The sequence below is a fragment of the Monodon monoceros genome, unplaced genomic scaffold (assembly GCF_005190385.1).
Source record: "Monodon monoceros isolate NGI ecotype Baffin Bay Population unplaced genomic scaffold, NGI_Narwhal_1 Super_Scaffold_9, whole genome shotgun sequence".
Taxonomy (NCBI): Eukaryota; Metazoa; Chordata; class Mammalia; order Artiodactyla; family Monodontidae; genus Monodon; species Monodon monoceros.
The window spans coordinates 15,908,015-15,923,302 of NW_021703786.1; the positions used below are offsets into that span (position 1 = coordinate 15,908,015).

At 42.4% G+C, this 15,288-nt stretch overlaps 1 protein-coding gene across 1 annotated transcript in view; it reads right to left on the reverse strand.

The window, feature by feature from the left end:
- Window positions 1-565: 565 nt before the first annotated feature.
- CWC25 (CWC25 spliceosome associated protein homolog) overlaps window positions 566-15,288 on the reverse strand; it is a 33,289-nt gene continuing 18,566 nt past the window's right edge. The window contains exons 9-10 of the mRNA XM_029213029.1: window positions 2,536-2,697; window positions 566-2,054 (exon numbers count right to left, since the gene is read on the reverse strand). Coding sequence (XP_029068862.1) covers window positions 1,940-2,054; window positions 2,536-2,697 — 277 coding nt within the window. The 3' untranslated portion in view covers window positions 566-1,939. The remainder of the gene's footprint in view (window positions 2,055-2,535; window positions 2,698-15,288) is intronic.

Consider the following 15,288-nt stretch of genomic DNA (forward strand, 5'->3'; position numbering starts at 1 on the left):
CCTCAACCTGACGTGCCAAGATGGCGGCGGCGCCACTGCTCCGGAGGGGAGGAGGGGCGGAGGGGCGGGAATGCGAGGAGGGTGGGACGTACCATCCCCACCCCGGGGGAGAGAGGAGGACCACAGCGAGGGGTAAAGTCCTGCCGGGAAAGGGAAGAAACGCCCCCTCGCTGCACCCAGGCGTGGATCTTCCCACTCCCCTGGGCCCCGGGGCTCGCTCCACCCGCAGGACACGCCTCCTCCCCCCAGGGCCAATGAAAGGAGCCAGCCGGGAGCCCTGGGTTTTATGAATGGGTCCCGCTCCCACCCACTGGCTGCCGACCTCCTCCCGCCAAAGGGTCCAGTTAAGGGACAGGCCGGCACCGTAAGACACCTATCCTTCGGTAGAGAATTATAATCATCTTACTCTCTGGCTCACTTGATGAAATCTTTGAGTAAACTGTCCACGGTTTGTTACATAATTCCTCTCAGACTAAGGCTCTCCATTTTATACTGGACACAAATTGCGGATCAATATTGTTCTGTATGGGAATTCGTTACTCAGCCCAGGTGGCTTTTTGCACAGTTACAAAAATAAATGTAGCCTTTATTACCAATTAATAAAATAAAAGACATAATTAACCCTAGTATAGGGAAGCAGGATAAGGTGATTAAATGCATAACAAGTGTACGTTACTTTCTCTCTGGGGAAAGACTGGGTTTTAAGCGTAACAGTGTCTGGCATCATAAGTGCTCAAAAATATAAATCCAAATTCATTTTAAGCAGAGTTAGGAATCAGCAGAACAAGGAACTGGCCCAGCTAATGTGTGGGTCAAGAGTGCCTAGGACTTCCTGGGTCAAATGAGGGCTTCTGATAAAAGAGAAGGGAAAGGGGTAAAGACAAGGAGATGGATCCCATGAGTCTGGGTTTTTTGTTTTGTTTTGTTTTGTTTAATACCTGACTAAAAAATAATAGCAAACAACTCCTGAAAATCTAGAATTGTAATAAGATTACTACATGATAAAAGGGAAGCCATGAAATAAACAGCTTCCATTATGTTTTCTTTTAAGAGCCAGGGAGCATACTGGTAGTTTGGTCCTGACTACTAAAATCATTTGACTTCAACACTGCACTGCCCACATCAGAGACTGTAAGCAGTGTAAATGGATAGATACCCTAGATCCTATCAATAAACCCAGGCCCCTCCACAACTAGCCAGATTCCAAGAGGAAAGAAAAGCTGACCTGCCTTACTGTGTTACTGGATAACAAGATACAATGTGGTTCTATTACATAGTAAAGTCACTTACCAAACAAGATATTCTAACAAAGCTAACTACTTTTTTTTAAAGCATGTAAAAATTATACATTTGTACATATACACAATATACTTTACAGTTTGAAAGATAGTCCAAATAGTTCAACAGTTCATTTAGGGGTTTTTTTGCATTGTTTTCCCTTCCAGATTCTTTGTCACTCCCTTGGCTCTGCCCTAATCTGACATGATCTGTCACATTATCTACTAAATCAAGTAAATGTTTGTTTACCCTGGTAAGCACAAACTATCTGGGTGACTCTGGGGAGAGAGGTTTCTGAAAGGTCCAGTCTATTCTGAGGTGGCAGAATAGGTTTGTTCACACAGGTGGAGGGAAGAGGCATAAGGGAGCCTCCTTCCAGAGCAAGATGAGTGCTCACACCTTGATGTTCCAGTGCCCACCCATTTAACAACAGTTAAGACCTGCTCTGCACCCAGCAAGTTACTGAGGGTCCCATAGAGCAAGTCACACTGGTTCTCAAAAGAAGTGGGCTGTTTTTGGAATCCATGGAGGAGAGTCACTTTGAACAGTGGTGGTTTGACATCTGTGGAAGAAGCCATTTGAACTCTTATAAAGAGAATTTTTAAGGGATCAGCAGCCTCCCTGGAAATTTCAGGAAAACCAGCAAGAGAGGGGATGGCTTTCATCTTTTCATAAAGTTCTTCTCCAGAGCTACTGAGGTTCTCTGTAGAGAGTAGATATTCCGCTTCACCCGATCTTCCAGAGAGGAGGTAGATGCACTCTCTAGCTTCATGCGGCTGGGAAGAGAAGACAGGTGAGTTAAGTAACATGCATTTGTCAACTGGTCAACTATCTGGCAGAGTAAGAAGAAACAGGTTGCTAGCCATAAAGCAGCTGTAGAAGCACAAACTCTCTTAAGCCCATGTAGATAACTTTCGAGTGACTCCATCTGGAACTCAATTTTTTATAAATTTATAAGGGAAATGTATCTGCTTTGGAAAATAAGTCCAAGCTTCATTTGAAAAAGGCTTCCTGAGCCATGAATTCTTAGGAGAAGGCCAAGGAGATTCAGTGAAAATACCAATTCACTTCTCCTCCCCTCAGATGAAAAACGTCCCACTGTCTGGCCAGAAGCTGGTAGTAGTAACAATGGTGTCTGGGGGCTGAGCTCCGCACCAACACAGAAACACTGGGAACACAATGAATGAACCAGTTGCCCAACTGCCTCCTTGGGACCATCGCCACAAAAGCTGATAGGCAGGAAAATGATGCACTCACTGGATAAACTTCCCATCCCGGGAGTCTAGCTTTTCCAGCCTCTGCTCCCGTTCATCGTCCTTAGCGTGCCTCTTGAGGATGTTCAGCCTCTCTTCCTCCCGCCACTTGGCGTTTTCCATCATCTCTTGCCGTTTTCGCTCTAGCTCCTCTGATGAGAGCTTTCTGTTGAACACAAAAATCACCCTAAGATCTACTTCTCTCCCAGCAACAACAACAACAAATAGAGAAACACCACAGGGAGAAGAGAAACCAAGTAGGACCCCAGGTTCTCCAGCCCATGGCTCTCTTCTCTCAGAAATGCCCAGCCCAGTGCCACACTCAGCATGAGTTTCCTTCCTTCCTAATATCTTATTCAGGTGGTTGCACTCAAATTTCAAAGACCTTTAGTGAAGGATTCCATACTCTCACTCAATAATCTCTGGAGTAATTACTCTGAAACATTAAATACAAAAAATAAACCGAGAACTAATCAGGAGCCTCAGGCTATGGCAATTATATTCCAGTTGTTTGCTCAACAACTTATAAAACTGGGGACTAAGTTCATCCATGTAACGGTTAACATCTACCACCTACCCACTAGAGGTGCTTAGAAATTCATAGACGTAGTGCATGAGTATACCACTTTAGGACTAAGCTAGAAGCAAGATGCCTGAAGAATTCAATTTAGCCTCGGACAGTAATAGGTAGGTCTTTCCTGGCACTCACTGCAAATGAAGAGCAAGAAGAGGAGGTGATGAACCAGCTCGATCACTACCAATGTCAGACATCCATATCCATTGCTTCTCAAATTTGTGTGATGTACTGATTCCCCTTTAAAAGGAAAAATAATTATCGGAGTCCCATAAGGGAGTGGGAGCCCAATTTTGAGAAAATTAAGATACTAAAATTTGACATTTAGTTATCTATAGCGAAATGAAAAGCCTCCTCTTCAGAAACCCCACTAACTAAAATACATAAAAGCACAAGAAGATGGAAGAGGAAATAACACTAAATAAGAGATGTGAACAAATTGTCAGAAGATGGAAGTGGATGAAGGAGTAGTAACCACTTTAACAGATTAGAGGAAACTGAATCCTAAGTGCCCGATACTGATCAGAAGCAAGATATTCACAATGCAAAACCCGGGAAAGGTTCAGGGACTGCAGGAACCAAGCACTTTGGAGGGTGGTGCACAGGGTTGAAAACAAAGGGACTAATTTAAGGTCTGTATAAGGAGCAATTAAGACATTCTGGGGTCCTCATGCCTGACTCGGGGAAGCCCGTGACTACTCTCCCGAACATCTACAGGAGACCCTCCAGAAGGCAGACCCTCCAGTAGTTTCTGAGAAACTGAACCACACAGGAGAATGACACCAGACAGGTACATGTAAAAGAATGAAATTAGAACATTTTCTCACATCACATAACAAAAATAAACTCAAAATGGATTAAAGACCTAAATGTAAGACCGGAAACCATAAAACTCCTAGTTTTATGGACGTGGAGTTCATCTCTCTCCACGGATACATGAGGAATACATCTATAAATACAACAATTCTCACAGAACACTGGCTGAAAACTAGCAGAAGACCTTGGACGCCAGAAAGGACTATAAAGATCCCTGCATAACTGGGTAGGACGGAAAAAAAAGAAGGGAGAAGGAGGAGGAAAGGAAGCGGATGGGGACCTGCACTCTGGGGCGGGGGAGCTGAAGCAGAGGAGAGAGTCCTGAATTCGGGGTAACCCCCTCTCCGACGGGAAAATCGATTGGGACAGAAGGGAAGCATTTGAGGCTGTTGGAAGAGGGTGAAGTGGCCAGTCTGTGGCAGACGGGACAGAGTGAGAAATACACAGATGGTCCATACCGTGGGCCTGCGGGCCCCAGACTGGGACGTGTGTTCACAGGTGTGCAAGGGGGCTGGGAGCTGGTGCATGGGGATTGGAGAACGGGCCCAGAGTGAGAACCGCTGCTGGATGTGGGAAGATGAACTGAGGGGACGAGAGGGAGGAAATCTGCAGCAGGAAATGCCTATGTAGGACGACTGGACTGCCATGAAAGCAGGCGCTACTGCTGAGTCACATGCATGGGGGGGAGCCACTACTGTAACCTCTCTCTCCCCACACGCCGGCGCCTGCCAATGACAATAAAAGAAGCCCGCTCAGGGCTGGCCCTCACACGCCTGCTGCCGGATGCCAGAAAAACCCCGGCCAGGGCTGGCCCTCACGTGCCTTATGCTGGGCGCCAGAAAAGGCCCTCACTAGGGCCATATCTCTTGCGCTCGTGGCCGCCGGCTTCCCTGCGCATTTGGCACGGCCCGGGCTCCCGCGATCCAAGCAGTCAGACCACCTCTGTACCCCGTCCTCACAGGGGCAGACCCAAGAGCTCCAAGGAAGCCTCAGGACCAGACTCCTGTGGGTGGACCACACACAGAGGTGGGGATAAAACCAAAGCTGAACGCCAGGGACAGGGTAACTAAGGAAGAAGATTGAAAATCTTTCCATCAGCTATACAAGCTGCAGATTAAATCCCCAGGATCAGCTAGGTAGACCCTGCGTCTATGGAATATCTGAGTAGACAATGAGTGTTTCCCACAAATGAAAACGGTCTAGCTCTGGCAGCTGTGGACTTTGGGGGCAAGCACACACAGGAACTGTGCCAGATCAGAGTCTGAGTGGTGCTCACAGGGCCCACAGCAGGTCCAGAGACCAGCCCAGAGGCAGAGGAGCCTCTTGGGGAGGCGGAGGTGGGCTGTGGCTCATGGCATGTGAAAGGACACTTACAGCAGAGACCCCAGGGAAACATAATTATTACTATTAATTTTATTATGTTTTGATTCATTCTGTTGTTGGTTCTAGCTTTTTTTTTTGGTTTCTTTGTTTGTTGTTGCGTTAGTTTTTTTTTTTTCAGTCTTTTGGGATCTCCATGTTTTATTACATATTTTTATTGTTTATTTTTATTTTTTATACAATTTTATTTTTACTTTGCTCTTCTGCTGTTCTGTGTTCTTTTCCCTTATTTTCTTCCTTCCTCATTTTCTTTTTCTTTTTTGAATCTTTTCATTTCTACTTTGTTTTTCTGTCGTCCTGTGTTTTTTCCCTTTTTATTTTCTTTATTATTATTTTTTTAATCATTTTAATCGGTTTGTTCTGTTTCCTTGCTTTACTCCTCAGCTGGCACACTGCTTTGGTTTTGTTTTTAGATCATGTGTTTTTGTTAGTTTTAATCCTAATTGTTTGATTTCATTTGTGAGTTCTTCTCTTTGTCTGGTTCTCCTGCTTTTTGTTTTACTGGGCTCTGTTTTTGTTTCTTTTACATGAGTATGTGCTTCCTTGTTTCTGCTTTTGTTTGTTTGATTTTGTTTTTACCATTTCTCCAGGGTTTTGTCTTTTCCTTTAATATATTTTCTATTTTATTGTTTTATATTTCTGTTTCTACGTTGCTTTTCTGTTGTTCTGTCTTCTTTCCCCTTTCTCTGTCTTCTTTTTTTTATATCACTTTTTGTCAGTTTGTTTCGTTTCTTTGCTTCATTCTTCGGTTGGTGCTCTGCTTTGGTTTTGTTTCGGGGCTTCTGTCAGCTTTCTTCTTAATTGTATGATTTCGTTCTTGGGTTCTTTTGTTTGTCTGGTTGTTACCTTGCTATTTGATTTATTTAGTTCTGTTCTTGTTTCTTTGGTGTGTGTGTTTTCTTGTTTCTGTTTGTTTGATTTTACTGTTTACCATTTGTCTGGGGTTTTGTTAGTCTATTTTTTAATCCCCTTTATTGCTGGGATGAGCGACTTGCGGGGTCTTGGTCCTTCAACCACAAGTCGGGCCTGGGATTCTGGAGTGGGAGCACCAAGTCCAGGATGCTGGACCAATAGAGAATTCCTGGCCCCAGGGGAGATTAATCGCAGAGAGCTCTCACGGAGGCCTCTATATGAATCCAAGACCTGGCTCCGCCCAACTGCCAGCAGCTCCCAGTGCTGGATGCATCACACCAAACACCAAGCAACAAACAAGACAGGAACACAAACCCACCCATCAGCACACAGACTACCTAAAGTCATACTAAGCTCACAGACACCCCAAAACACACCACCTGACACGGCCCTACGCAGCAGAGGGAAAAGACTCAGCTCCACCCACCAGAACGCAGGCACCAGGCCCTCCCATCAGCAGGCCTACACAAGACACTGGACCAACCCCACAACCGGGGGCAGAGAACAGGAGCAAGAGGAACTACAAGCCTGCACCCTAGGGAAAGGAGACATCAAATACTGTAAATTGGACAAAATGAGAAGACAGAGAAATATCTTACAGACAAAGGAGCAAGATAAAAACCCACAAGACCAAATAAATGAGGGGGAAATAGGCAAACTACCTGAAAAAGAATTCAGAGTAATGATAGTAAAGATGATCCAAAATCTTGGAAATAGAATAGAGAAAATATAAGAAACCTTTAACAAGGACCTAGAAGAACTAAAGAGCAAACAAACAGTCATGAACAACACAATAACTGAAATTAAAAATACTGCAGAAGGAATCAATAGCAAAATAACTGAGGCAGAAGAACGGATACGTGAGCTGGAAGATAGAATGGTGGAAATAACTGCCGCACAGCAGAATAAAGAAAAAAGAATGAAAAGAATGGAGGCCAGTCTCACAGACCTCTGGGCCAACATTAAGTACACCAACATTCGAATTATAGGCATCCCAGAAAAAGAAGAAAAAAAGAAAGGGTCTGAGAAAATATTTTAAGAGATTATGGTTAAAAACTTCCCCAACATGGGAAAGGAAATAGTCAATCAAGTCCAGGAAGCACAGAGTCCCACAAAGATTAAAGCCAAGGAGAAACACGCCAAGACACATATTAATCAAACTAACAAAAACTAAAAACACAAAGAAAAAATATTAAAAGCAGCAAGGGAAAAGCAACAAATAACATACAAGGGAATCCCCATAAGGTTAACAGCTGGTCTTTCAGCAGAAACTCTACAGGCCAGAAGGGAGTGGCAAGATATACTTAAAGTGATGAAAGGGCAAAACCCACAACCAAGATTACTCTACCCAGCAAGGATCTCATTCAGATTTGACGGAGAAATCAAAAGCTTTACAGAGAAGCAAAAGTTGAGAGAATTCAGCACCACCAAACCAGCTTTACAACAAATGCTAAAGGAACTTCTCTAGGCAGGAAACACAAGAGAAGGAAAAGACCTACAATAACAAACCGAAACAATTAAGAAAATGGTAATAGGAACATACATATTGATAACTACCTTAAATGTAAATGGATTAAATGCTCCAACCAAAAGACATAGACAGGCTGAATGGATACAAAAACAAGACCCATATATATGCTGTCTACAAGAGACCCACTTCAGACCTAGGGACACATACAGACCGAAAGTGAGGGGATGGAGAAAGATATTGCATGCAAATGGAAATCAAAAGAAAGCTAGAGTAGCAATACTCATATAAGACAAAATAGACTTTAAAATAAAGACTATTACAAGAGACAAGGAAGGACACTATATAATCATCAAGGGATCACTCCAAAAAGAAGATATAATTGTATCTTTGTAAATATCTATGGACCCAACATAGAAGCACATCAATAAGTAAGGCAAATGCTAACAGCCATAAAAGGGGCACTCAACAGCAACACAGTAATAGTAGGTGACTTTAACACCCCACTTACACCAAAGGACAGATAATCCAAACAGAAAATAAATAAGGAAACACAAGCTTTAAATGACACATTAGACCAGGTGGACTTAATTGATATTTATAGGACATTCCATCCAAAAACAACAGAATACACTTTCTTCTCAAGGGCACACATAACATTCTCCAGGACAGATCACATCTTGGGTCACAAATCAAGCCTCGGTAAATTTAAGAAAACTGAAATCGTATCAAGCATCTTTTCCGACCACAATGCTATGAGACTAGATATCAATTACAGGAATAAAACCTGTAAAAAATACAAACACGTGGAGATTAAACAATATGCTACTAAGCAACCAAGAGATCACTGAAGAAATCAAAGAGGAAATCAAAAAATACCTACAGACAAATGACAATGAAAACAAAACAACCCAAAACCTATGGGCTGCAGCAAAAGCAGTTCTAAGAGCGAAGTTTATAGCAATACAATCCTACCTCAAGAAACAAGAAACATCTCAAATAAACAACCTAAGCTTACACCTAAAGCAATTAGAGAAAGAAGAACAAAAAACCTCCAAAGTTAGCAGAAGGAAAAAAATCATAAAGATCAGATAAGAAATAAATGAAAATGAAATGAGGGAAACAATAGCAAAGACCAATAAAACTAAAAGCTGGTTCTTTGAGAAGACAAACAAAATTGATAAACCATTAGCCAGACTCATCAGGAAAAATAGGGAGAAGACTCAAATCAACAGAATTAGAAATGAAAAATAACAACTGACACGGCAGAAATACAAAGGATCATGAGAGACTACTACAAGCAATTATATGTCAATAAAATGGACATCCTGGAAGAAATGGACAAATTCTTAGAAAAGTACAACCTTCCAAGACTGAACCAGGAAGAAACAGAAAACATGAACAGACCAATCACAAGCACTGAAATTGAGACTGTGATTAAAAACCTTCCAACAGGGGCTTCCCTGGTGGCGCAGTGGATAAGAATCTGCCTGCCAATGCAGGGGACATGGGTTCGATCCCTGGTCTGGGAAGATCCCACATGCCGTGGAGCAACTAAGCCTGTGCGCCACAACTACTGAGCCTGCACTCTAGAGCCCGCGATCCACAACTACTGAAGGCCACATGCCTAGAGCTTGTGCTCCGCAACAAGAGAAGCCACAACAATAAGAAGCCCATGCACCGCAACGAAGAGTAGCCCCCACTCGCTGCAGCTAGAGAAAGCCCACGCACAGCAACAAAGACCCAACACAGCCACAAATAAAAAACAAATACATAAATAAATTTATTAAAAAAAAACCCAAAACCTTCCAACAAACAAAAGCCCAGGACCCGATGGCTTCACAGGCAAATTCTATCAAACATTTACAGAAAAGCTAACACCTATCCTTCTCAAACTCTTCCAGAATAATGCATACTCCAAAATGCATTCTGTGAGGCCACCATCACCCTGATACCAAACCCAAAGATGTCACAAAAAAAGAAAATTACAGGCCAATATCACTGATGAACATAGATGCAAAAATCCTCAACAAAATATTAGCAAACAGAATCCAATAGCACATTAAAAGGATCGCACCCCATGATCAAGTGGGGTTTATCTCAGGAATGCAAGGATTCTTCAATATACGCAAATCAATCAATGTGACATACCATAGTAACAAACTGAAGGATAAAAACCATATGATCATCTCAGTAGACGCAGAGAAAGCTTTTGACAAAATTCAACACCCATTTATGATAAAAACTCTCCAGAAAGTGGGCATAGAGGGAACCTACCTCAACATAATAAAAGCCATATGTGACAAACCCACAGCCAACATCATTCTCAATGGTGAAAAACTGAAAGCATTTCCTCTAAGATCAGGAGCAAGACAAGGGTGCCCACTCACACCACTATAATTCAAAATAGTTTTGGAAGTTTTAGCCACACCGGTCAGAGAAGAAAAAGAAATAAAAGGAATCCAAATAGAAAAAGAAGTAGTAAAAATGTCACTGTTTGCAGACGACATGATACTATAGACAGAAAATCCTAAAGATGCCACCAGAAAACTACTAGAGCTAATCAATGAATCTGGTAAAGTAGCAGGATACAAAATTAATGCACAGCAATCTCTTGCATTCCTAAACACTAGCAACAAAAAATCAGAAAGAGAAATCAAGGAAACACTCTCATTTACCACTGCAACAAAAAGAATAAAATACCTAGGAATAAACCTACCTAAGGAGGCAAAAGACCTATATGCAGAAAACTATAAGACACTGATGAAAGAAATCCAAGATGATACAAACAGATGGAAAGATATACCATGTTCTTGGATTGGAAGAATCAACAATGTGAAAATAACTGTACTACCCAAAGCAATCTACAGATTCAGTGCAATCCCTATCACATTACCAATGGCATTTTTCACAGAACTAGAACAAAAAATTTTACTATTTGTATGGAAACACAAAAGACCCTAATAGCCAAAGCAATCTTGAGAAAGAAAAACGGCACTTCAGACTATACTACAAAGCTACAGTAATCAAGACAGTATGGTACTGGCACAAAAACAGAAATATAGATCAACGGAACAGGATACAAAGCCCAGAGATAAACCCACACACATATGGTCACCTTATCTTTGACAAAGGAGGCAAGAATATACAATGGAGAAAAGACAGCTTCTTCAATAAGTGCACCTGGGAAAACTGGACAGCTACATGTAAAAGAATGAAATTAGAACAATTCCTAAAACCATACACAAAAACAAACTCAAAATGGATTAAAGACCTGAATGTAAGGCCAGACATTATAAAACTCTTAGAAGAAAACATAGGCAGAACTCTCTTTGACATAAGTCACAGCAAGATCTTCTCTGACCCACCTCCTACACTAAGGGAAATAAAATCAAAAATAAACAAGTGGGACCTAATGAAACTTAACAGCTTTTGCACAGCAAAGGAAATCATAAACAAGACAGAAAGACAGCCCTCAGAACGGGAGAAAATATTTGCAAATGAAGCAACTGACAAAGGATTAATCTCCAAAATTTACAAGCAGCTCATGCAGCTCAATATCAAAAAAACAACCCAGGGGCTTCCCTAGTGGCACAGTGGTTGAGAGTCCACCTGCCAATGCAGGGGACACGGGTTCGTGCCCTGGTCCAGGAGGATCCCACATGCTGTGGAGCGGCTGGGCCCGTGAGCCATGGCCGCTGAGCCTGCGCGTCCGGAGCCTGTGCTCCGCAACGGGAGAGGCCACAACAGTGAGAGGCCCACATACCACACACACACACAAAAAAAAACAAAAACAAACAAAAAAACCCAACCCAATCCAAAAATGGGCAGAAGACCTAAATAGACATTTCTCCAAAGATGATATACAGATTGCCAACAAACACATGAAAAGATGCTCAGCATCACTAATCATTAGAGAAATGCAAGTCAAAACTACAACGAGAGGGCTTCCCTGGTGGCGCAGTGGTTGAGAGTCTGCCTGCCGATGCAGGGGACATGGGTTCGTGCCCCGGTCCGGGAAGATCCCACATGCCGCGAAGCGGCTGGGCCCGTGAGCCATGGCCACTAAGCCTGCGCGTCCGGAGCCTGTGCTCCGCAGTGGGAGAGGCCACAACAGTGAGAGGACTGCGTATGGCCAAAAAAAAAAAAAAAAAACCACAATGAGGTATCACCTCACACCAGTCAGAATGGCCATCATCAAAAAATCTACAAACAATAAATGCTGAAGAGGGGGTGGAGAAAAGGGAACCCTCCTGCACTGTTGGTGGGAATGTAAATGGATACAGCCACTGTGGAGAACAGTATGGAGGTTTTTTAAAAAACTAAAAATAGAACTACCATATGACCCAGCAATCCCACTCCTGGGCAAATACCCTGAGAAAACCATAATTCAAAAAGATACATGTACCACAATGTTCATTGCAGCACTATTTACAATTGCCAAAACATGGAAGCAACCTAAACATCCATCGACAGATGAATGGATAAAGAAGGTGTGGCATTTATATACAATGGAATATTACTCAGCCATAAAAAGGAATGAAATTGAGTTATTTGTAATGAGGTGGATGGACCCAGAGTCTACCATACAAAGTGAAGTAAGTCAGAAAGAGAAAATCAAATACTGTATGCTAACGCACATATATGGAATCTAAAAAACCGGTACTGATGAACCTAGTGGCAGGGCAGGAGTAAAGACACAGATGTAGAGAACAGACTTGAGGACACAGAGTGGGAAGGGGAAACTGGGACAAAGTGAGAGAGTAGCACTGACATACATACACTACCAAATGTAAAATGGATGGCTAGTGGGAAGCTGCTCCATAGCACAGGGAGATCAGTTCGATGCTTTGTGGTGACCTAGAGGGGTGGGATAGGGAGGATGGGAGGAAGCCTCAAGAGGGAGGGGATATGGGAATATGTGTATACTTACAGCTGATTCACTTTGTTGTACAACAGAAACTAACACAACATTGTAAAGCAATTATAATCCAATAAAGATATTTTTAAAAATAATATATAAAAAAAGAAACATAGGCAGAACATTCTTTGACATAAGTCACAGCAATTATTTGTTTAGATCTGTCTCCTCAGACAAAGGAAACAAAAGCCAAAATAAACAAATGGGACCTGATTATACTTGAAAGCTTTTGCACAGCAAAGGAAACTATCAACAAAACAAAAAAAACGAGACTTCCCTGGTAGCACAATGGTTAAGAATCCACCTGGCAATGCAGGGGACATGGGTTTGAACCCTGGTCCAGGAAGATCCCACATGCTGCACAGCATCTAAGCCCGTGTGCCACAACTACTGAGCCTCCGCTCTAGAGCCCATAAGCCACAACTACTGAGCCCGCATGCCACAAGTACTGAGCCCACACGCCTAGAGCCCATGCTCCGCAGCAAGAGAAGCCACTGCAGTGAGAAGCCCGCACACCACAATGGAGAGTAGCCCCCGCTCGCTGCAACTAGAGAAAGCCCGTGCGCAGCTATGGAGACCCAATGCAGCCAAAAATAAATTAATTAATTAACTTAAAAAAAAAAAAGAAATACAACTGATTTAAAAAAAAACCTACTGAATGGGAAAAATATATTTGCAAATGATATGACTGACAAAGAGTTAATATCCAAATTACATAAGCAGCTCAAACAACTCAATATCAGAACAAACAACCCAATTAAAAAATGAGCAGGAGACCTGAATAGACATTTTTCCAAAGACGATATAGTCTTCTATATCTTCTTGTGCATGTTGGCTAGTCTTCTTATAGTCAACATGTACATGAAAAGATGCTCAACATTGCTAATCATCAGGGAAATGAAACCAAAACCACAATGAGGTATCACCTCACACCTGAAGAATGGCTGGTGTCAAAAAGACCACAAATAACAAAGGTCAGTGAGGATGTGGAGAAAAGGGAACCCTACTTACCCTGCTGGTGGGAATGTAAATTAGTGCAGCCACTATGGAAAGCAGTATGGAGTTTCTTCAAAAAAGTAAACATAGAACTACCATATGATCCAGCAATTCCACTCTTTTTTTTTGCCACGCCATGCAAGATCTTTGTTCCCTGACCAGGGATCGAACCCATGCCCCCGGCAGTGGAAGCACAGAGTCCTAACCACCGGACTGCCAGGGAATTCCCAGCAATTCCACTCTTGAGTATGTATCCAGAGAAAATAAAAACACTAATTTGAAAAGATACATGCACCCCAATGTTCATAGCAGCATTATTTATAATAGCCAAGATATGAAGCAACCTAAGTGTCCATCAACAGAAGACTGGATAAAGAAGATGTGGTATATAATGGAATATTACTCAGCCATAAAGAAGAATGAAAATTTTGCCATTTGCAACAACATGGATGGACTTGGAGGATATTATGCTTAGTAAAATAACTCAGAGGAAGACTGTATGTTATTACTTATATGTGGAATCTAAAAAATGATACAAATGAATGACTATAACAACATAGAAAACAGACACACAGATGTAGAGAACAAACTAGTGGTAAACAGTGGGGAGGGGGATGGAGGAGGAACAAGATAAGAGTAGGGGACTAAGAGGTACAAACTACTATGTATAAAATAAATATGATACAAGGATATATTATACGGCACAGGGAATATAGCCAATATTTTATAATAACTTTAAATGGAGTATAATCTATAAAAATATTGAATCACTATGTTGTACACCTGAAACTGATATATTATAAATAAACTACACTTTAAAAAAAGGTGTCTATTGGGGCTTCCCTCGTGGCGCAGTGGTTGAGAGTCCACCTGCCAATGCAGGGAACATGGGTTTGTGCCCCGGTCCGGGAAGATCCCACATGCCGCGGAGCAGCTGGGCCTGTGAGCTATGGCCGCTGGGCCTGCGTGTCCGGAGCCTGTGCTCCACAACAGGAGAGGCCCACGTAGCGCAAAAAAAAAAAAAAAAAAAAAAAAAAGGTGTCTATTATTTGATCAGAACAATTAAAGAAATTGTGCCTTAATAATAGTAATTACTGCAAGAAGAGTAACTCCATTTTCTATTTCCTATTGCCACCTTTGTTCTGGGCAATTTACAAGCCCAACAGAAGGAATTTTAGCCACTTCTGGGGTGTGACCTTATAGTAGTGATTTTTGTTAGTCTGTTTTGAGCATACACATTTTTTTAAATTATAAGTGTTGTGGGGCTTCCCTGCCCCACAGGGAATTGGCAGGAATCTGCCTGCCAATGCAGGGGACGTGGGTTTGAGCCCTGGTCCAGGAAGATTCCGCATGCCACAGAGCAGCTAAGCTCGTGTACCACAACTAGTGAGCCTCTGCTCTGGAGCCTGCAAGCCACAACTACTGAGCCTGCATGCCACAACTACTGAAGCCCGCGCACCTAGAGCCCGTGGTCTGCAACAAGACAGGTCACCATAATGAGAAGCCTGCACACCACAATGAAGAGTGGCCCCCTCTCGCTGCAACTGGAGAAAGCCCACGCACAGCATGGAAGACTCAACGCAGTCAAAAATAAATTAATTAAATAAATTTTTAAAAAAAAGTGTTGTGATATCGTGATATCTGTCACATATAGAATGCATAAACAAGGTCCTACTGTATAGCACAGGGA